Source organism: Amphiura filiformis, chromosome 2 (genome assembly GCF_039555335.1).
Source record: "Amphiura filiformis chromosome 2, Afil_fr2py, whole genome shotgun sequence".
Taxonomy (NCBI): Eukaryota; Metazoa; Echinodermata; class Ophiuroidea; order Amphilepidida; family Amphiuridae; genus Amphiura; species Amphiura filiformis.
The window spans coordinates 14,261,105-14,285,528 of NC_092629.1; the positions used below are offsets into that span (position 1 = coordinate 14,261,105).

The 24,424-nt window shown below is 36.2% G+C and overlaps 1 protein-coding gene across 1 annotated transcript in view; it reads left to right on the forward strand.

Annotated features, from left to right (window-relative positions):
- The window catches only part of LOC140138407 (nardilysin-like), a 69,972-nt gene extending 55,566 nt beyond the window's left edge, over positions 1-14,406 (forward strand). Inside the window, 5 exon segments of the mRNA XM_072160308.1 lie at positions 107-159; positions 818-901; positions 1,393-1,603; positions 2,480-2,575; positions 3,589-14,406. Coding sequence (XP_072016409.1) covers positions 107-159; positions 818-901; positions 1,393-1,603; positions 2,480-2,575; positions 3,589-3,771 — 627 coding nt within the window. The 3' untranslated portion in view covers positions 3,772-14,406.
- The last annotated feature ends 10,018 nt before the right edge of the window (positions 14,407-24,424 follow it).

Sequence of the window (24,424 nt, forward strand, 5' to 3'; positions counted from 1 at the left end):
GTGATGTTACTGTACTTGTACTCGCAACAAAATACTGCTAAGAGTACTTATGAAAAAGTACTCAAATTACAAGTGTGTAAAACTACTGCCTTAATTTTCTTTGTAGATGATGATGGAGGAGCCATGTTTTGATGTTCTGAGGACCAAAGAACAGCTAGGGTAAGTTCATTAATGAAGTAAATCCTTATTGTCTTGTTTCATAAATTGGCCTCCCAATAATGACACTGATGCAACTCATTTATGGTCTCTGAGCACAGTATAGTTCACTCGGTGTCTTAGGTATTAAGCTATGAGTTTTTCCAGAAAATGATGGCAGAGACACACAAACAAGAGTAATCTTTTCCAAAACCAGTTCACTCCACCGCCTAAATGCTCCTCATGTACGATGTTCCAAAATACAGTGAAAGAGAGAGAGAGGGGTGGAGAAGGGGAGATTTAACTGTTGAAAAATATTAGCTCTTTAGCTGAAGACCACAAAATAATAATATGACGGCTTTAGACTGAGTGAATTTTGGAAACATGCTCTTTGATTCAAGACATCGCAGGCCTTGGACATATTGGTATGTTCATGAAATTTGCTATTTTATATATTGTTGAAAACAAATATTGGGGTATTTTTCCTATGCAAAAATTGACCTATGCAAAAATTGTTATGTTCATTTGGTGATTGATTGTTGTTTTCCGTCATTGATTTGTATGTGCTGTTTTCCTTTAGGCAGGAGATTCAGCGTGATGCACTTTAAAAGTCTGTTGTTTTTAACATTTTTAATTGGCGCATAAGAATAATACATGTGCATTATTTTTCTTTTGACTACAGGTACAGTGTGCATGCAACGTGTAGAAATAGTTTTGGCATCATCGGATTCTCTGTCACGGTCACAACACAGGCTACAAAGTTCAGGTGAGTCCAAAGAATTTCCAAATAGGAGAATAAGGAACAAAGAAATAAGAATGGTACTTGCCTTTAGTGCATGAGGTCCCGGGTTCAATTCCTGGCAGTGGAGATTTGCTGGGATATTGACTTCAGGAAAAATGTGTAAAATTAATTTGCAACTTGCAATCATGAAAGTATTCCGTCCTTTGGAGTGGACGTTAAGACGTCGGTCCTGTGTACAGAGAGCCATACCTGTACGTTTATCTCGCAGCCAGCTTAAAAAGAATAGAGTGTTAACCCCTGACTGTTCCCAACCCTTCCCGGTGTTCAAATGGACCCCAGTGGAAATAAGCTTCAATAGAGGCTTTCTTGGGTTATCCAGGGTTGTCAAGAACCGAACAAAATCAAATCAAATCAAAACAAATCTGCAAGAGGAACAGTTTGTGCTCTTATACCTCGGTTAATTCAATAATCTTAATCTGCTATTATTCTCGTTTCATCTGTTATCCCACACACAGTGCCGCCCATGTGGACCAACGCATAGATGCTTTTTTAGAATCTTTCTACCACGATAAGCTGTGCAATTTAACCGAGGAGAACTTTGAGGGTCAGGTGGAGGCCCTGGTCAACCTCAAGCTGTGCGCCGACGTGCATCTGGGAGAGGAGGTGGACAGAAATTGGTGGGAGGTGCTTCACCATACCTATGTCTTTGATAGGCTTATCCGAGAAGTAAGTACCTGGATATACAAAGGGAGAGGGAACCTTGCATCGCACGCTAGAATATTTGAACATTATTGTACAATGTAAACATAACATGAATAGAAAAAAACTAGACCCTCAGATAACGAGTCCAATGCTCTACCAACTGAGCTACACAGGCTGTCTGTGTAGTGTGATATACATGGCTCAAGTCAGGTACTTATGGTTGAGCAGTGAGGGGTAAACAGCACAGACAACACACTCCAGCATTTGAGATCGACCGGAACCAGTTGTGTTTTTCAACATTTGTTTTGTGACAGTGTTTGGATGTGATCCATAGGCCTAAAATAGGGGCTGTTACTATCAAATTGATTTTATGCTTTAACCCTATGAGGAGTACTTAACTACCTGCTGATTGGTTACAAGGAGACTAGTATGATTTATTGAGCCAATCAGCAACATGGTAAGAATAGTGGTAGGGCTGAAGCGGCTTAACCCCATGAGTACTATCTGCTGATTGGCATTTTAATTGGTCATTCGGATGACTATATCGCATAATAACCAATCAGAAAAGCTGTAGTTCTCAGGGTGTTACATTTGTAACTCTATGGACACTACTGGTTTTCTTATAGTGCATCTGATTGGTTAATTACATGACAAAATAATCTGAGTAGCCAATCGAAATAGAGCTTTTAAATATCTTAGCACTTCAAAGCTTAATCCCCTTCAGCTCTACTGGCCATTCTTATCATATCTCTGATTGGCTCAATACATGATATAGCCCTCTTTGTAACCAATCAAAATAGTTCTTATAGAGGCTGATAATTTTGCTGGTAGTGTCCATTGTCCACTTCTCATCAGGGATTTCAAACTAATACATGATTTTGTTTTGTTTAATTTTTTCAGGTGGACGCTTTTACGGAGTTTATCTTTCGTGAAGTGAAGGATTTCCTTATAAGTCATATCCATGGAGGCAGTCACTTCCGCAAACTCAGTGCTCAGGTAATGCCACTCAGCAAATAATATGCCATTAGGATTTTTAAAAAAGGCTTGTTTCCTGTAGATGGCGAACATTTTGTTTTTAGGAGTAATTTTATCTCATTTTGTATTTTTATTTGAGAAATTTGGAAAAATATTACATTTTCAAGCAAAAAATTTGTATTGAAGATTTTATCTCATATATTTTGTTTTTTACAAGGAGTATGTAATCACTTAATATCCTATGAATTTTCCTAAAACCATGAATTTTGATATTTAACTTAATGTGCTTACTTGGGGGTAGTGTGGATTGTAAATGGAATAGGGCAATTTATTCTGTTGTTGTTATACTCCACTGCTGTCTGAATGTCTGTAGGATTTTACCATCCCTTATGTCATGCAATACGTAACAAGCCACCATGCCTTTGTCAGACACAGCATGCATGTCCATAACATGCAGGGAAAGGACTGATCCTTAGCGCAATTTGTGCATGCGTTACCATTTTGATAAATGACTTTAGCAATGGCAAAACTTATTGTCGTGTTGTAAAAATGGGAAATATTCTTGAAATGTTATGGAATTTATGTATGAATGTCATCAAACAAATACTGTCTTGTGTACCTAATGGACAACATATAATCACTCGGTGAAAGATGTACTGTCCGGATCAGCTCGTCTAGCAGCTCTCTTGACACCCCAATAAAACAAACCTCAAACACATACAGAACTCTGAACATTGTGGAAAATTTACACTTCTGAGATAGTCCCAAATACACAGTAGTGCGCAGTAGATGCTCAATGATGGTCGGTGACTTAACCCCTAGACACTACTGGTCATCTACCAGCATTTCTGAATGGTTGATAACTTGAAATGCTCATTTCAATTGCCAATTATAACTAGACGTCAAACTTGCATTTCCAGATGATCTTATTAATACCCTCCTTGATTGGTTTAAAATTGGACACAATATTCATTTTGGCCAATCAGCAGATAGTTCTCATGGGATTAATCATGTTATGTTGTTCTGCTCCACAGGTGATAGGAGTAGGCCAGCACGAGTCACACACCCCACACCAAGATGCTGAGGAGGAGCGTGCCCTCCTTTCCGGGCTCGTTCATCTGTCGTTGGATGAAACGTCAGGAGGCCAGTCGGTGGCAAGCATCCGGAACTTCAAACAAGATCTTGTCGGTTACCCGGGGAATAAAATCGACAGCTGATAAAGGGCATTGCAACCTGGGTAAAATGGTGGTGGTTATCCCGACAGTCAACAAGCATATACAACAACTTCCTTCGATCTCCTCTTTTGACCTTGGATGGCAGCGCAGAAACTTGTCGCCGCCCTTTTACCAAAAGACGCCCTCGTTGCTGTATCGTGAGGTACTTTGTTTATCATTGCGGTATCGGCGAGAGGAAATTCACTCGTCGCGCTCTGTGATGTAGGATCTACGCCAGTACTGTAATAAAGTATTTGTTATAAAAAAATTGCTTTTCTTCAAGTTGATAGTCTGCTATTTGTGAATGAAATATAGGGAAAAACGGAGAGAAATAATACAATTTTTGGTTCCGTGTATAGTCTTGAGTTTGAACCCTAACAGTGATGAATATGACATGAGTGTATTAGAGATTTTTTCATTCTTCGAAGAAAACTGTAAGCAACATTAATGTAAAATGTTTCACAATGCTCGGGTTTTGTGTATTGGATAAAGTGGGTCGGGTCGAATATCTTTAGCGCCTCTTTTAGGATTAACTCCAGAATAATCCTTTCATGTTTTATCGGTGAACAATTTGATATAGCTGACAATGTAAGTATGAAATCTTTAACATTTTTCTTGACAAGCAACCCATTCTGTTGTGTCGTATCCTCAGTTGAATTCCTTTTTGATTATGCTAAGTGTGCTAGAGATACGCCACCAAAATACAAGCATAGATAGGGAGGTAGTTTCATGATGTATGATGGTCTAGGCATTCTTTGCAAAGTTCCTATGAACGCTTGTGGTGAATGGCGATGGCTTCAAAATCATGCTATCATTGGTGAAGTGTATCATGGGAGCATGTTGTTACTGTGCCCGCTCTAACAGTATATGCGCAGTTTCGATCTGTGCATCGACGGCGAAGTAGCCTCAGTTTTGTTTAGAAATAATTCTTACTGAAAGGGTGAATTATGAGGTTTAATCCACTCAATACCACATGTGACCTGTCATATGATCAGTAAGTTTGACAAAGCGTGGAAAAGAAAGACAGTTGATCAAAACGGATGGCAGAAACACTGGGCGCCAGCTCCCAAAATTTTTGTTTACTGATAAAATGGTGACCATCATGATAAAGAATGTGGATTTATCGAGGGTTTGGTGCAAGAAAAGCCTTCCTGCAATAGCTGCCCTATACACAGTTTACACTTATGACACCTGGCAGCTATTGTAGATAGGTCTTTCTTACACTATACCCTAGATGTATACTTAGCAAGCAGTTGAAATATTTATAGCTATTAATTGCATAACTTGGTAGTCTGAATCGCAATACATTAGTTGTGTTCGGTAAAGCGCAAAGAAAAAATGTGCAATAATATCCTTGACCAGTCTATTTAAAGAAGGCGCTGTTAAAAAAATAACCAGTTTCACGTCTGGCTTGCTTGAAATTATTCCAGGTATCAATTTTTATAATTTTTGGTTTGAGTAGGGATGTGCTGCTGAGAATTTGAAAGTGGATCCAAAGAAATTTGGACCAATCACTTACCAAAAGTCAAAATTTTTAGCCAAATTTAATGCAATTGCCAATGTTTGTACAACTTTTTTGGCAACTTTTGAAAATTTTTGTCTACAGTAAGGAAAATTTGCTCAATTTTTGGAAAAATTGAAAAAAAAGACCCATCCATATACCAAAATTGGCCTAGAAAAATGGTCTAAAATGTGACTCATGTTTGTGAACTATCCCGGTATGGTTATTTATACTGAGTATCTCCCCCCCGAAAATTAACATGTGAGAAGGAGGGAAAAAAATAACCTGCCTCTGGGTTTCGTGTTTCCAAAATCGTTTGGACGTGAAACAAATTATTTTTTAATGCGGCTTAATCATGACAACTCGCGATAAACAGGGTAAACCTGGAGGTTATTGTTAATTCCCAGAATCTTTTGCAAAGCATGTCCTCGCCGATGCGCAGATCGTCACTGCTCACATTGAAATGTAGCGCAATGATGTACGCATCAACTATGACATAGTGAAAGTTTTAATTGTGAGGGCTTTTGGGGATTATTAAAATGTTCTATTCTGAAATTTTAACAATACTATATTTTTTATTTGAAGTAGTTTTCAATTAGACACTGAGTAAAACAGTATGAGATGTGTGCTGACAATGATTGTGATTTTGAAGGTCAGAGGTTAAGACAGGTCAAGAGGTCATGTAGGGGTAACAAAATTTGGGAAGTATTAGTTTGATTATAGGAAGGCCTAGAAATAATTTGTCGTATGTCGCAAAAAATTCTACCTTGCAATAAGGGTGCTTTACAGATAGAAAAGAAATGCAGTAATGTGTTTCCCTGTGCTAATATATAAGAAAAGCTGTGTCGCAACTGAAGATATTTGAGGTGTAAATTGCTGTGCGATACGGCTATGAGGTCTGATAATTAGGGATTTAGGGTGTATATTGTTTTACCCCTTGTGATCATGTTAAAGCCCCCCAAAAAATGTTTGGTTGCCCTCTGCGACTGACCAAAAAAATTAGAAATCTGGGATCAAGTTTTTTTTTTCCAATCACTTTTTAAAAAAGAAACCTTAAATTTTGACAGTATTAAGGACATTCTGTATTTGTTATTAACTCATTTTATTCCTTAAATGCATATCTGATTAAAAACAAGAAGTATTTCCATTCTAAAGTCAGTCCAAAAACGTGCAATGTTTTACCGTAAAATTTTCAAGCATTTGTCAATACTAGCATTTTCAAAATGGACTGACCGTTTTTGTCTTGGAAGGGCAACCAAACAATTTTTTGTAGCCTAAGTGAATATGTGCTTGCATATTTGAAAACGAATGGATGGGGAAAATGATTTTTTTTGCTGCCAACAGATTTGGTAATGCGACTGTCAATGCCGGTAGCTTTTATGGTATTGGAATATATATGCATTAAGCGAAGTTCTAATTACTGTCCCTCTATAATGATACATACTAAATTGATTTGAATGTTGTTTACAACATTTCTGCCCTCCTGTGAACTGCGAAAGTGGAAATTTTCACGCTTAATTTATTTTCGAGCATTTGATTTAGTTCCAAGCAGCAACAGGTGCGTAAAATAACAATACATGATTAAATTCCATTTGTGTATTGATCAACATCATCATTGGTGATAGAAGCTGGGAAGTTTAGAATAGCAAATTTAAAAATAAATCGGTGAAACAGCGAAGCACAAAAATTTGTTGCGCAAAAATTACCACTTTTACAGTAATTAATTGTTAACAGATACTGTCTTTTACTTTACTGATTGGGCTATTCCAGTTCAAATCCATACACCCCCATGTAAGACATAACCTTAATCTCCCACAAAGGTGGTGTAGATGTCAAATGGAGTCACCCATTTAGGTAACCCCATTTGAAAGGGAGGAAAAACCTCCTATGTGTTTATGGGCCCTGAACATGTTTAAAATTAAACTGCCAACAGGTTACCTAGGAGGTTTTGCTTTAAACATGTTCAGGGGCCAATAACACATAGGAGGATTTTCCTGCCCAACAATGTTGTGTCACCCAAGTCAGAAAGGCTATATGTGTTTGGCAATTGACCTTTGTGGTAAATCCCATAATTCCATTGCGGTTAGACCCGAGATGTCGTCATTTGACGTCATGCCGACTTGCAGTGCGCAGTAACGATGTTATCTAAACGATCGGTGTGAAGTCAAATGACGACATCTCAGGTCTAACTGCAAGGAATTATGGGATTTACCAAAAATGTCAGTTTATGTGCAGGTACTGCTCTTTTCCTCTGGAGGGCAGAATTGCGAACATTTGAAAACAAATTATGTTTGTTTGTTAAAATATTATTATTAACGTCAATGTTTTTGCATCTTTTTACCTTGACCCAAAACAGGGCTCTGTTATTATCATGAGATTTTTAATCAATAATAAGAATTTACAGGTTTGAATCTAAGAAATTGACACCATGATCTAAAATATATGCCAGTCTCTAATTGCACGGTTTGTTGACCTCAATACACTTGTATACTCATCCAATGACCTTTGGGTACAAAAACTCATCCTCCATAATGTGAGGTCAACTTTTGAGCTGTGAAGGTTATTGAACTGTGCCATCCGGAGATGAGACATGTTTTGGGTTGTAGTGTGAGGTAGTATTAAAACTCAGGAAAAATTTTCCATTAAAAAGTGAAGTTTTGGGATATGCCCACGAATAAATTGGAGACAATTATATATGTATATATTGTGCAATTTGCTGATGACGATGGAATATCTGTACTTTTTTGCTGCAAGAGGGGTTAAAGGTCAAACAAGTCTTTTTTTCATTTGTTTTTAAAATTCTGCTTTTTTGTTGCTTGAGTTTAATTTTGAACCAAACTTATTGTAAATATTGAAAATACAATTTTGTTAAAAAGTTTGAAAAAAATACTTAAAACCTGGAAAAGGGATTGGATTATGATGATGTTGATGCAGAATTTTTTTTGATGATTTATATAGTTTGACCCACTTGTGTGCAGTACAAGATTGTCAGACAATGAGGGCTCTTTGATTTGTACTGCAATAATGATGGTGTCAGACAAGGGGGACTCATTCTATAATTGACTACTGCATTATAATGTAGATGGTGGAAGAAATTACTTTTTTGTATTTGACTACTGCTTTAATAGTAGTACAGTTGAGGTCTTATTCGGTAGTTGACTACTGCATTAATTAATAGAGGCGAACCAGAATGGCTTGCCGGCTTATTTTTTCTTTTTTTTTCTTTGAACTGAATTTGTGTATAGTATATTATAGTGTCATAACCTGTGTTCGTTGTTGTAGTACTCCAGTTCGTCAGTAGTTTTTTGTCCTTGGTTTGACATGAGAAGCATACCGAGCTTTTGTGCTTTTTTTGTTTGTGTAAAAAATGTTTTTAATATGTCTTGTAAAGCCTTTTTTATATGTTATATAGTATTCTCTGTATGATTTACCATGTGCACAAATCATAAGGGGGCATTATCAAGGGCCAGCATCATATGTAGGAATATAAGAACATACAATAACCCCTATTTGTAAGATTTAAAATAATATGGAACCTTTCAAGGGAGTGGAATTATGATATATTACTCTCATTTCCTATCATGGTTTGTCGTATATTAAATATATCAATTGATATACTGTCTGTACTCATTTAAGTTGCCTCTTTAATTCGACAAAAATATGTACTTTTTTATTACTGAAATGAACATGAAATGGGCTATTCCAGTGGAAATCTGTCAAACACCTGTGGAAGATTTAAGAAAAGTCTTCCACAGAGGGAGTATGTTTATCAAATGGAATTGGCTAGGGTTGATTATATTGAAACTCATACTCACTGCATGTGGCATTACCCAATTTCTTCCACAACTAGAGTATTTCAAATGGAAGTTACCAATTGTCATTTCTATTTGAAACACTTACTCCCTCTGTGGAATACTTTGACTAAATTTTCCACAGGGAGTGTGGATTTCAAATGGAATAGCCCAATGCTATACAGTATTTTTACTCTTGAGAAATATTGATGTACTAAATTGAGGGAAAAGTCTGTAAGGTGGTGTGAAATGGATTGAAACAAATGTGATCCTAATGCAACTGTGGTGGTGTTTGAGTGAGATTAGAGTGTTTCTAGAGATAAATAATACATACCAAGTTTAAAATGTGGGGAACATTTGAATATCACTATATTGTAACAGCGTTTTTATCTCATATCTATTCATTTGAATGAAGCCGAGATTATAAGTTGATGAAAACCTTGCAGAACTATTATATTGTTGCTATGCTAGATGCAACAAGCGTAAAGTAAATACTAGATGGACACCAGAGGAGTTTATCACACTTCTTAAACAGTCCTCTATGGCTATATTTGTGACATTTATGACCAATTCTCGCTACTAAATCTTTTGGGAAAGACAAGAGTTTAGCCTAACAGAGTATTGTCCTGCTATGCACAATGGTAGTCTCATTATTTTCATTATTTTGTATTAACCAGGGTTACTTATCATTCATGTGAACTTGTACATTTCAAGAGTGTGAGTATTGATTTAACTCACATATCCTGGTTAATTTATGTTAACCAGGGTTAATTTTATATTAACCAGAGTTACTTGTAATATTAACCAGGGTTACTTGCACCATCATAAAACTTGTACATTTCAAAAGTGTGGGCATTAACTTGCCGCACATATCCTGGTTAGTTTTTAATAACCAGGGTTACCTGCAATATTAACTAGGGTTACTTGTAACATCATACTTGTGGACTTGTACATTTCAAAAGTGTGGGCATTAATTTAACGCATAGATCCTGGTTAGTTTTGAATAACCAGGGTTACCTGCAATATTAACCAGGTTTATTTGCAACATCATTCATGTGAACTTGTACATTTGAAGAGTGTAGGTATTAACTTGACTCACATATCCTGGTTAATTTACATTAATCATGGCTACCTGCAATATTAACCAGGGTTACTTGTAACATCATACTTATGGACTTGTACATTTCAAAAGTGTGGGCATTAACTTGACACACAGATCCTGGTTGGTTTTTAATAACCAGGGTTACCTGCAATGTTAACCAGGGTTACTTGTAACATCATTCATGTGAACTTACACATTTCACGAGTGTGGGTATTAACTTGACTTACATATGCTGGTTAATTTATATTAACCAGGGTTACCTGCAATACTAACCAGGGTTACTTGCAACATCATATATGTGGATTTGTACATTTCAAGACTGGGTATTAATTTGACCAAATGTACTAAGCCCTGTGAAAACTCCCAGAGAGTGCAGCTTTTAGCTAGCAAGCCCTGTGTGATACTGTCACTTGACCTTTCACCTTTATTTGAATTTAATTCATGTATTCCTATAATATTAGTTTACAGGTAGAGCGTGTAAAGAAGTCCCCCCATTATGACCAATCGGTAGTCTTTCAAAGACTAGTTGTAGTGTATGTATACAGAATTATATATACAAAAAGTCCTTGTGTTAAGGATTCATATCAACTAAAAATTGTTGATGTTATATATACATGCAGAGCCAGGCGCACTTTAAAAAAAAGTCGCTACGACTTTTTGAACTTAAAAGTTCAGTGTGCTCGTTCGTGAGAGGTAGTTAGGACTATTTTTGGTGCAAAAATGAGTTATATGCATTAGAAGTAAACATGTGTCTTGTAGAAACGTATATGGCAGCTATCTACCATAAACGTACATAGCAGCTATCTACCATCGACACGTTTTATTAAACATGTTGAGATGCTTGTGTACTATAATTTGTCGAGAATTATTCATATAACTATGGTAATTGTTCCCTCAATAAAAAAAAAACCAACACTTATATTGATTGATTTTTGATGACAATATTTATCGGGAATGTAAGTTTAATCGAGAGTGAAATTTGTTTTCTTAACGTGACGAAATAACAATGTCGTTGATCCGTGTAAGATGATAGCGAGAGAATTTCTTTTCATAATGCGATAAAATAACGATATCTCTGATCCGTATATGATAGCATGGGAATTAGTTGTAATAGCGGGAGAAAAAACTTAGTGCAGAATCGTTTTTTGTTTGTTTGTTAAAAGCAAACATTAAAATAGTATTTTGTATATACTGTATGCTGTTGTTATCTGTACATAAATTGAATATTCCAATATGGTCTTTGTGTTGGGATTTAAGAGAACTCTTTTTTTTTTTGGATTTGGACAATGTATAGGCCATTTGAAACATGACATTTTTGATATCCATAAATTGTACCTATAAAATGAGCGCAGCAAAGTCGCCACTTTCTGCAATAGCTGCTCTCAATTCTGTAATTGCTGCCCTCAGTGATACTTGTCTTGAAACTGTTATGAATGTTAATTTTGTGAGGTGAGGTTTCCAGAGTGTTCAAAGAGAGTACACCCAAAGAGTACAGACTCTGCCACGTTTGTGCGTCGCATACAGAAGGCAAAATAGTGAACCTCCGGATTATTTCGCCATGCGCAAACTTTGATTTAAAGAGGGAGCTTGTTTGCGTAATGCGAGTAATGTATTGTGCTCATAACACAATAAGTTGTTCTCATGCAAATGGCGTATTTTTACCGTAGCGTTACGCACAGTGTGATTCTAAGTTAGTATTCTCTGGATCTAATCTCATTGGGAGAGTTTCAATTGAAGCATATGAATAGGAAAATCAGGTCTCACCGCTATCTTTGTTCAGACATGGACAAAATTTGTGGGGTGTTTGCCAGATGTGCCCAGGGGGTGAGGTTTGGGGGCTCAAACCCCCAGGTTTATGCCCAAAACATGAAAAATCCATTGATTTTGGGCTCATTAAGCCACTCAGTCCCCCTTGCACTGACCTATAAATTGAATGACCTAGTGACCTACTACTATTTGTTCAGTGTAAACTAGCATAATGTCCTCTCATGAAACCAGGGAAATATTATGGACAGAAATGAATAAAATAGGTAAGGTCATAGGTCACAGGGTTGTATTTGAGATGTAACCATGAATCTTGTAGTACATATCAAAAAACGTTTCCTTTTTTAAATTTATGTGGTGTAGTCTCTGCTTACATGAACTTTTTCTGACAATGCTTTTAAATGCAGTAAATGTGGGCCTGTGTCGGCCTCTAGGTGCTAACTAATGGGATTATAGGAATAACAGACCTACCCGATAACTTGTAGTTTTATTTGTAGTGAAAATTGTTACGAAAATTTAGTGAACTTACCACAATTTGGGCAAAGAAAGAAAAGATAGCTTTTAAAGAGATATATAATTTTGACCAGTTTTCAAGAGCAAAACAAGTTATCTTGTATGTCTGTTTAATCTCAAGCTCATAATGTGTGACAAATGAACTGTTCCAGTTGAAATCCATACACCCCTGCAGAAGACTTAACCTTAATCTTCCACACAGGAGGTGTAGATTTCAAATATAGAGTTACCCAATCAGGTTTACTCCATTTGAAATTCACACTCCCTGGGTGGAAGATTAAGGTCATGCCTTCCATAGGGTGTATGGATTTCAACTGGAACAGCCCGGTGTACATGCAAAGAGAAATTGCTGTCTGCTTTAGTTGTTTGGAGAGAAATGTTACAAATAAGGGGTAAAACGATTTCAAAAAAATATGATAACTTGGTGTAAGCTGTATGTATGTTAGACAACATTGCTATATGACTGTAAGTTCCTGTATTAGCCTGTTTTTTTTACACCAGCCACTTCTACAAGTAATAATTATAAGTACTTCACTGTTAAGGCACTACACTATTATGATAAGGATGCATACTTCTGATATTGGTTTTTAAGCTTATTTGTGTACTACTCTTCTGGTTTCTTAATCTCCCTTGTTCCCACATTACGCTATTCCAGTTGAGATCCGTACACCCCCTGTGGAAGACATTATCTTAATCTTCACCACAGGCAGTGTAAATTTCAAATAGGGTTACCTGAATGGGTGAAATCTACATCCCCTGTGTGGGAGATTAAGGTTGTGTCTTCCACAGGGGGGTGAATGGATTTCAAGTGGAATAGCCTATTCCATCCCATGTTCTAGGAGAATTTTGCTTACATCATAGATATTTTGAATATTACAGTCCAACCTCTTTTTTCTGTATCTCTTTTATATGGACCACTTAATAATATGGCTGTGTGATCTTCATAATATAAGAAAACATGAGTTGTTGGTTTTTTGACACCTTCCTTTTCATAGGACAGATCTATATATATTCAGCACTCAAATATCATCTTTCAGTTTAGTAATCTTTTTTGTCTGAATTTAACTCTCTCCATGCAAGTGTTGGCTGCAGACGACAAGTTTCAATTTTGTTTCCAAAATTGCAAACATTTCAGAATTTTAAATTGTCATGACCATATAGAGGTTATCCACTTTACTCATGTGTGACTTCTAACAAAAGGCGCTGATTCCTGTAGTATTCCTTATTCAAAACAAATCAATTAATGACCTCGGAGTTACCTGCATGACTATTTTGAAACAGTCATGCTTGCACATGCAGGTACTTCTTTTGAAAGTCCTAAACAAGGTATAGCAGTCGTTGATAGGATATGCAGCTTATAGAACATTGATAACCTCTATTTGGAATCAGCTTGAAAAATGCATTAAAATGAGAACAAACAAGCCTAGTATTGGTTCAGTGGTTCTTAAGATAGCTCTTGATATTTTGAGAAAATATCTCAAAACTTTTTCAAGTTGGTGCCTATGGCTAGCACGCAGAGCATTTAGTACTTCAAACAATCAATGCATATCCAGATTTGTCACATATCCAGCCAATGCTTGGTCCCAGCGGATAAAAGAGGTTGGACCGTATTGTTTGCAGAAAGCATGTGCGCCAAGACACGGGCGCTAATATCTGCATTAATACACAGGCACTGTGATCTGCATCTGGCAAATGGTCATGTGATTAGCACGTTTTTGTTACAGCGCACAAGAGAAGAAGTTCACATTGATCCATATCTCAGATTAATGCAAATCTGGCCTTCCATGTGGAATCGCCCATTTTCATTTTGTGAATTGGAAACAATAATAAAACAAGCAATTATAGATATTTTTGGTTGGATAACTAGGTTAATTTTATGATTACAAGCAATGAGACTAAACCTTTTATTTTTTCAAAATTTTGGGCTATTCCATTTGAAATCAGCAATTCCCCTGTGGAAGATTTTTCCACAGAGGGATGTTTTTCAAATGGAATTTTCTTGGGTTAGAATACTACACCTGCCCAATTTTAATGCCTATTTTTGCATTTTTCTCAAAAATTATAGCGCATTGGTGACAAGTTAGATATGTATATTATAGGGCAAGGACTACAACTACTGCACTGGAAATTTTATTTCAGCACAGACAACAGTTGTGGAGTTACAGTCAAAAATGAGGGAAACCAATATTTGATCAATAAATCAATAACTACTTGCCTTGAGTTGCTGAATGTTCAGTGCAGTAGTTGTAGTCTTTGCCCCTATAATATACATATCTTACCTGTCACAAATGCGCTATAATTTTTGAGAAAAATGCAAAAATAGGCACAAAATTGGCCAGGGGTGTAGTACCCCCTTAATAATTTTCAAACCTATACTCCCCCTGAATATGGCTTTACATATAGCTTCCACAACTGGAGTATTTCAAATTGAAGTTACCCAAATGTCTATTCTATTTGAAAACCGTTCTCCTTCCGTGGATGGAAGTGTTTAGCTAAATCTTCCATACAGGGAGTGTGGATTTCTAACAGAATAGCCCAGTATGCTAGAATAGTTGAATTGTGATCCCCTCTGTATGTATTTGCAGGCGAATACAGTAAACTCTAAATTAATAATATTTCTTTATATGGTAGCAAAATATCACTTTATCTCCCTTCCCTGTTACCAATTGCAATATGGCACTAATACTGTGCCGAATATTATAGGTTCTTTTCTTTGTATGTATGTATATGCATGTATAGGGTAGTTTACAGGGCTGACCAGCGGTCAGTTTGGTGCGAGAGAGTGTACGTAAGAAACTTGTCTTGTGGGGTCTTTTTAGTGTCTTGCATCATGAGTTGGTCAGAAGAGGGTCAACATTTTATCCACAAATATTCTTCATCTAATATAATTGACATTTCTATTTGATTTGGCAATTATTTGACATTATTTCATCAACAAACATTGGGTTATTCTGGTTGAAACCAGTACATGTGAATTTTAAATAGGGTTACCTGAATGGGTGACTCCCATTTAAAATCTGCACCCCCCCTGTGTTGGAGATTAAGATCATGTCTTCCATAGGGGGTGTAAGGATTTCAACTAGAATAGAGGATTGTGCAAGCAGTAACTGCTTGTCATTCTCAGCAAGGTCGCTTTGCACTTGTAGATGTGTGCGTCGGGGTTATCGCCAACTTATCGGCCATAAAGTGTTGGAGAGGGTGATATTTTGTACCCTATACTTTCAAAGGTCACTTTATGAGTGTATAAACATGTTGAGGTCAAGAACTTTATATTACAGATGTGCATATTAGAGAAGATTATCTCCTTCCCACAATGCATTTCTCCCATTTCAATTTTCTGTAGTGATTTGCTATCTAGTGTAACATGGGTCGATAGAGCACATCCAGATCTTGCAAATTATGTTTATTTCTTGACTATCGAACCATGTTTAGCCAGTCTATTCTCAACATGAAAACAACCTTTGTAATGTAACTGGAGTGTTGAAATGAGGGCTGTATCATGTTGCAAAGGATTCTGGGAAGGGTAAGATAACTTATTTGGTGTACAGTGGATGCAAATGTCCGTCCCTCTAAACCACCAATAGATGCAAGGCACTATAAAACTTTGATATTTATTATAATGCTTGTGGATGTTTTGCTAATGTGTGTAAATAGCTGCTACAAATAAAACGAGCGAGTGAGGAAAAAAGTTATAAAAAAATGACAAGATACAAAAGTTTGAAGAAAAAAAATGAGCACTGCACCATTTTTTTTTGTTGGCTGTGAAATTGATATGCGAAGTTTGTTATCATGGTTACTGAAAACATGAATGGGCTATTCCGGTTGAAATCCATACACCCTGTGTGGAAGACATGGGTTGTGAATTTCAAATGTGGTTACCAGAATGGCTGACTATTTGAAATATACACCCCTGTGTTGGAGAGTCACGTGTGCCATGGGGAGTATGGATTTCAAATGTGAATCGTCTAATTTTATTAGGGGATATAAAATAATGTTGTATGATATAGATGAAGTACTGCTAAACACAGAATAACTTTTGTAGTAAGGCAAGTTTACAAGCAAGCAATGCTTTATATGAACTCGAGAAGAAAATACTGAAAAACCATTCTTTTTATTAATGTTAGTGTCATCATTATGATCTTCTTAGTGATATCATGCAAAGAAAGACAAAAAAAATACAACCAAACTGTGAAATTGAACATGTGCACGACCAAAAAAAAATTGTGAAAATTTCAAAACCCAGCTAAAGTTGGTATTGTGTACAGCGGTCATGCACTGTTTTTTGCTGTATATAGTTACAAAATTGCTGATGCTTCTTCTTTTTTTTTTGTCTCAATGGGTTTGTGCAATTTTTACCAACCCTTGACAACTCCTTATCATAATTTATTGATTGACATTAACCCCCTGAGCACTACCTGCTGGTCTGACATTGCCTCTGATTGGTCAATTACATGATATCTTCACTTTAATCACCAATCAGAATTGAGCTTTGCAAATAATTCATCCCATTTTTTTTTGCGTGGTGAAATTATTCTAACAATGTTGCTGATTGGTGCAATTGATACATGAAAACTTCTTTTTGGCCAATCGGCAGGTAGTTCTCATGGGGTTAAGTAGGATTTCACTCGTCTTAAAACAAGTCAAAAAATGCAGTCTTGTTTGTTTTTATGTTCTTCTTTGTCATTGAATGTTGGTTGTTGTTGTTATGATTTTTTGTTTTCCATGCATTCAGGTTTTTTTTTTTTTTCTTAAACAAAATGGCGGGATAATTAATGATTGGTCAAAATATGGCTATGAAGTGGTGTTTTTAAAATAAGAAAAAAATATATAAAAACAAAACCTGGAAACACCAGTCCATGCTGGTCTTTGTAGCCCTTTATTCCCCTATTAGAAATTTTAATGACAAAGACCAAAAACCTTGTATTAAGTATGTTTGCAAATAATAAAAAAAATTGTGTATGTTTGCAGGTGCGATTGTGTTGAAAACATTGATTTTTAATTTGAATAACTTGAGCTTAATAAATTTCATGTAAACATGACCAATTGAATGTGACTGTTTCTTTTTTTTGTTGTAACTTTGTTGTATTATTATGCCATGTAAAGAAGTCAAACCTACATTGTTTTACAGGCAGGACGGAGTGCCCATCTCTCTTTTGTTAGCGATTAGGCCAGACTCCACTGTGGGGGAACGCCACATCTCCACAGCTAGTCTGTTGCCTTCCCAGCATTTAAGAATGCTGGTACCCATTTATACACCTGTGGGGGGGGGGGGAGGACCAGTGGCGTAACTAGGGTTGGTAGCGCCCGGGGCAAGAAACAAAATTGGCGCCCCTACTTCGCACCTGAGAATATCTTAGATGCAGGGGTGTGGTAGTTTCAATATAGTGGTAGCGCCTGGGGCATGTTGCCCCCCCCCCCCCAGTTACGCCACTGGAGAGGACTAATTGAGATAAAGTGCCTTACACTCTGCTACCGTTTAATCAATGAGATGGAACGATTCCACCATGTTTTGTGTGTTGCTCATGTAAAACAAATAGTGTACATATGGATAATTTTGCCATTTGTGCTGCAAACTTTAAAATGTGTGTTACATGCTGTACGATGCATGAACAAACCTGTGTAATGCTTAAAAGCACATTCAGTGATTTGCTCATTCCGAGGATCTGATGTATAGTGAATCCAGCACCTTATGGTGACAGTAAGTTTATGGTACAAATACGCGCGAAGAGGGCAAACATTTGCACCTTTTGGCTTAAAATGGCCGGAAATAAGTGGTTAATTTGGTCAGAAACTTACATACAGACGTCAACATTGGGGGATTATTGTATGGACCACTGGCCAGCCCCCCTTATTGAAATATTGGGGGGATTTATCCTTCAGTGATTTGCTCATTCGGAGAATCATAAAAATAATCAAAATTCAGATTTTGGCACCTTTGTTAGTGTCATAGATGTGCTAACATGGCTTGTTAGTGGTTAAACCGAAAGAAAGCCATGAACTATTGAAGACAAAATAAGACATTTTACATGAATCTGTAATTTCTCTATTTAGAGAAATTCGCTACATGTATTTGAATGGGGCTTCAAATATTGCTGTTTTCCTGCCAAATTTTTCATTTCAAAAATATCTAATGATAATTTTAATGACTGTGTTGTCAGTCTTCTGGACATTTCCTGATTTCAGGAAATTTTACTCGGATGATCCTGTACAAATGTATGGGATTTATTGACAACACTGACTGGCATCTCTTGCACTGACGACTTATTCTTCACTTTTAGGCAATTTATACACAATTTTAATTTTTTTACACTAGGCTTGCTGGAAACACTGAATAAGCTTAAAACTGCTGTTTGATTTCAAAATCTTGCCAATATGTATACTATTTGTGCTCCATGAGTGACGCCAAAATGGTGGTCGGCGGATTTACCATAGTGTTACACTCTACAGTGGCATAGATTTCTATTTGACATGGGAAGGGGGAAATGAGGTTTAAATTTTTGTTACTGAAGTACAGTGAATCCACCATCTTTTGATGACAGAGTAAGCTTGTGGCAGAGAAGATGGCTTCTCATCTTCTCTGCTCAAGTTGTGGTAAAAATGCGCGGGAAGAGGGCAGACATTTGCACTTTTTAGGCTAAAAATAAGAGGATAATTTAGTCAGAAACCCACATAAAGATGTCAACGTTGGGGAATGATTGTATGGACCAGCCCCTCTTAATTGAAATAGGGCCTATTATTAGGAGGATTTAACCCCCATCCCCCAGTGATGTAGAATTAGAGAATAAAGGTATTGGTTTTAGCCACTGGAGTGCATCTATTGTGTCATATTACATGGGCGACGTCATTATTTTAAGTAAACAACAACGAGGCGAAGCCAAGTTGTTTTATGCCAAAAAATAACGATGCTGCACGCGAAGCCATGGTAGCACAAACCGTTCAAACCCAAGGGAACGTCCTTTATTATTATAATACTAGTTCTTTGTTATTATTTACCTAATCCTCTTACGCCGTCTTGGCAATGGATGCCTGGATGTTTATGATGGGTTTTGATCGATTGGATTAGTTATAATATATTTAGTTATATTTGTTTACAGTTATTTTATAATTTTCAGTGGAGAAATAAGTTTGATAATATTATTAAAAATAACACGATATAAACACGATGAATGTTTTTTTGTTAAATATTATATTACTACTATTTATTATTATTTATTATTTATTTATTTATATTATCTATTATTGTTATTTTTATTTATTACTATTATATTATTAAATTTTTATTATAAATATAATTATAAATATTAATCATTATTTTATTATTATTATTATTATTACTAGACCTAATATTATTATTACTATTTATTATTTAATATCACTATCTTATTTTTTTATTTTTAAAAATTTAATTAAAAAGTAGGCCTACACTGAATTCATTTCAGATTTTTTCTTTATCTTTTTCTTTTTATAGGCCTTTTCGTTTATTTGTACAGCTAAGTATAATATATTATTTGTTTATGTTCTTATTTTTGTTAATTTCTTCAGGTAACTTTCATTTATTTATCATTCATGAATTAATTTAAATTTATTTAGATGGCACTGTAGGCTAGCATAGTAGCATGATTTTAATTTTATAAGTTTGTCATGATTTATTAAAATGACGACTTTGTTTATTATTTTACATGATAAATCTCTAGTACTAATAATTCCTGTATTTTTTTTATTTTTTTAAAAATCATAGATCATGATTCATTTTCATTTATAATAAAAGCCGGGTGCTAAAGTGGGTGCCAGGGTCTGGTGGATGCTAAAACCTCAAATGGCGACCTCGCGACTCGCGTGTACCGGGGGGTGCTAAAGTGGAACCAAAACAACAGCGGGAATCATGTGTTAAATCGACATAGGAAAAGAGCAGGAGGGATCAGCGAAATTTACTGTCAACCCTCTGCCAGTATCTTCTGGCGACAAAATAAGTTTATGGTGCAATTGCGCGGCAAAAAATTGACACTTTTTAAACTAAAATCCACCTATATAGGCATTAACATTGGGGAATGATTGTATGGACCATCCTCCCCCCTCTTATTAAAATATTGGGGATATCCCCCTCATCCCCCTGGGATGATACCCGAGTCCATTTTAAGTTAGTACTCTGCGCCCTTCCCTTTCTTCCTTCGTTTATATGGTATATATTCAATTGTTCAACGCACAGGCTTTACCCGGGGATCGGGGGGGGAATAAATCCCCAATATTTTGCCCGGGGATGGTCCATACAATCACCCTCCCCCAATGTTGACGCCTGTATGTGGGTTGTTTACCAAATTAACCTCATATTTGGCCATTTTAGCCCCAAAAGTGCAAATTTTTGCACACTGCGCGCAAAATTATTACACTTGCGCACAATATTTGATCAGTTTAGCTTCAAAATGGCAAAAACGTTTGCGTGCCTCGCACGCATTTGTCCCGTACCGTACCATAAACATTCTGTTGCCAAAAGGTGCTGGATTAAAGCCATAATGTATACGATCTTATTATCACTCCCTCGCTATCCTTCTCTCTCTTCTTCCCCCTCTTTCTTTTCTATTTGTCCTCTCTCACTCTCCCTGTCATTCCAATATAAATATGTCCTTATCTTTCTATTATTTTATTTACTTCTCATTATTTCTTTCTCTTTATTATTCCAAAATGGCGGAAGTGTTAGAAATTAAAGGCCTATTTTTAATAAATTTTAAAAATTAATTTGATACGGGATAGATCATTTTTATATCAAAATGCTATTTTTTATAAAGTCTTTGAAATTAAAGTAGGCCTATATTAAAATAAAATAATCATAATAGTCATTTAGAGTTATGAGCAAACACAAATTACGCCCCAGAGTTCAATGAATTTTAATGTTATTATTATTTAATCAATCAATCAATCAATCAATCAATCAATCAATCAATCAATCAATCAATCAATCAATCAATTAATTAATTAATTAATTAATTATTTAATTATTTACTTATTTATCTTACTATAAATAGGGGAATGTTGTATGTATCTATCTATGTATCTATGAGTAGAGACTGTTCTGGTTGGCTTGGTTCGTCATGATTTTGACACCACAGAATGTAGGGTACCTGCAGGTAATATGGGACCATTAAGGACGTTTAGCTTATGTGCATAAAAACTATAGAAGATATGCCCAAAAGAGATTGTTATGATGAACAACCTGTCCTTTAAGATTAATAAAACAGGCAATGTTATCTTGTTTTTATGTTTGTTTGGACGCTATGACGTCAAAATGACGTCATCGTCAAGTGTCCCATATTACCTGCATGTGCAGGTAATATGGGACACTGTGTTATCTCTATAGTGAAAATCAAAATGTTCAGAAAATCACTCTTTTGTTCTAAAAACATTCTTGTTACATGATTTTGAATGTTAAATGCAAATTTCAACAAGAAAATTCAATTTTCTAAATAGTTTTGCTTTTCGCATTGACAATGCACACAATTTCCTATGTGTCCCATATTACCTGCACCCATTCAGTTGAAAATCAGAGAAAATAATCATTTATAAAAGGAAAGTGCCAATTTTCAGTGGAATTTTACCTGCTGATAAGCTTAACCCATCACCTAAAGATCATACAAAGTGACAAATGCACCCTCAGTACCAGAGTATTTGGATACACAATCATAAAATGTGGCGTCATTAATTTTATATCAGGCCAAAAAAACGACGTAAATTTTTGGGCAATTTCACTCTTTTTGGCATTGATTTCCAAGAGTTTGATACACGGACTCCAAAACTGCATTTCTAGAAGCACAATTGATGTCTCTAAACACTTAACAAATCAACTTAAAGTGTGTACCTTCTCTAAGCTACTTTTTGTTAAAATGAAAACAGGTGTCCCATATTACCTGCTGTCCCATATTACCTGCAGCTAAATTTGAAATCATGACAAACTATCCGTCTGATGATCGGTTTACCCAATGATCGTAAGTGAGGGTATTCCGTGAAACTTTAAGTAACGGTTGCCTTGCCAGAGGTCTATACTTTGAATTTGTTTCTATTGCTCACCTGTAATGGGTTTGAGCACTCTAAAATTCCAAAGTTAGTCACTTGTAAAGTAAACTTGTTATCTATGTATCTATGTATCTATGTATGTATCGCTATAAAGGCTCCGTCAGTTTCGATCCAAATGTCGCCAAATTCATACGGGAGATCGAGGAATATACGGGAACGTGTTTAAACTTTATTTGGTTGAAAACGGTCAAGAATTGGCCTCAAAATCAGTGAAAATGTGGTACGTTGCTATGCTGGGTAAACAAAAAAGGGAGCCAGTTGTCAAGCTAACCCGTGCGCGTCGTACGGGCGTATCTAATGCCAAGCCGCTCGCGTAGCGCAGCGATAGCGCGCGGGTAACGCAGCACTACGCCATGTCGCGCGTAAACGACGCAGAGTCGCGCAATGAATGATAATACGGGTGAACGACCGACCGTAGGCGTAATAAATACGGGGAAAAGATGTGTGTTAAAAAGTACAAACAACATGAAGAGGTCGGCCTACTGTAATTAAAAAAGAAAACAAAATGAGGACAAACAGGTAGGCCTACGAGTATGTGGGTTAGCCTATAGTTAGTCACAGTAAGAAAATGAAAACGGGAATAAAATAGGCTAAAGAAGGAAAGAATAATAAAATCTAATAAAATTAGATGATTTAAATAAAAAAAAAGCTATTAAACTGAGGACAGAACTATAACATGACTAAACGGGAAATCACAAGCTAAGCAGCAAATAAAAAATGAAGTCAACAGGGAAATGTAAGAAAGGACAGATTTAGAAAATAATGGGAACGGGATTGAGTAAATAAAAAACATGGTAACGGAAATTTGCAAGCTTAGCAGCAAAATGTTTTTAAAAGATGGAACAAAATTGGCCCATGTAGAAGAAACTAAAAAGAAAGAAAGAAGCTAAAATGGAAACTTAGGCTTAACGAGGGTCAGACTCAGATAAATGAAATTTACCTTTTCAATGATTCTACCTGTTCAGTAATTCCTCCCGTTTTAGTGAACGCTCCCATTTACTCACCTAGCGGGGACCCGCGCGTAGCGCAGGTGTCCCGCTAGTCTTACTATAAATAGGGGAATGTTGTATGTATCTATTGTTTCTTTTAATGTTAGACCTATGTATCTATGTATGTATCTATCTATGTATGCCTATAAAGGCTCCGTCAGTTTCGATCCAAATGTCGCCAAATTCATACGGGAGATCGATGAATATACGGCAACGTGGTTAAACTTTATTTGGTTGAAAACGGTCAAGAATTGGCCTCAAAATCAGTGAAAATGTGGTACGTTGCTATGCTGGGTAAACAAAACAGGGAGTCAGTTGTCAAGCTAGCCCGTGCGCGTCGTACGGGCGTATCTAATGCCAAGCCGCTCGCGTAGCGCAGCGATAGCGCGCGGGTAACGCAGCACTACGCCATGTCGCGCGTAAACGACGCAGAGTCGCGCAATGAATGATAATACGGGTGAACGACCGACCATAGGCGTAATAAATACGGGGAAAAGTGAAAAGTACAAACAACATGAAGAGGTAGGCCTACTGTAATTAAAAAAGAAAACAAAATGAGGACAAACAGGTAGGCCTACGAGTATGTGGGTTAGCCTATAGTTAGTCACAGTACTAAGAAAATGAAAACGGGAATAAAATAGGCTAAAGAAGGAAAGAATAATAAAATCTAATAAAATTAGATGATTTAAATAAAAAAAGCTATTTTAAAAACTGAGGACAGAACTAAATAAATAACATGAAAACGGGAAATCACAAGCTAAGCAGCAAATAAAAAAAAAATGAAGTCAACAGGGAAATGTAAGAAAGGACAGATTTAGAAAATAATGGGAACGGGATTGAGTAAATAAAAAACATGGTAACGGAAATTTGCAAGCTTAGCAGCAAAATGTTTTTTCAAAATGGAACAAAATTGGCCTATGTAGAAGAAACT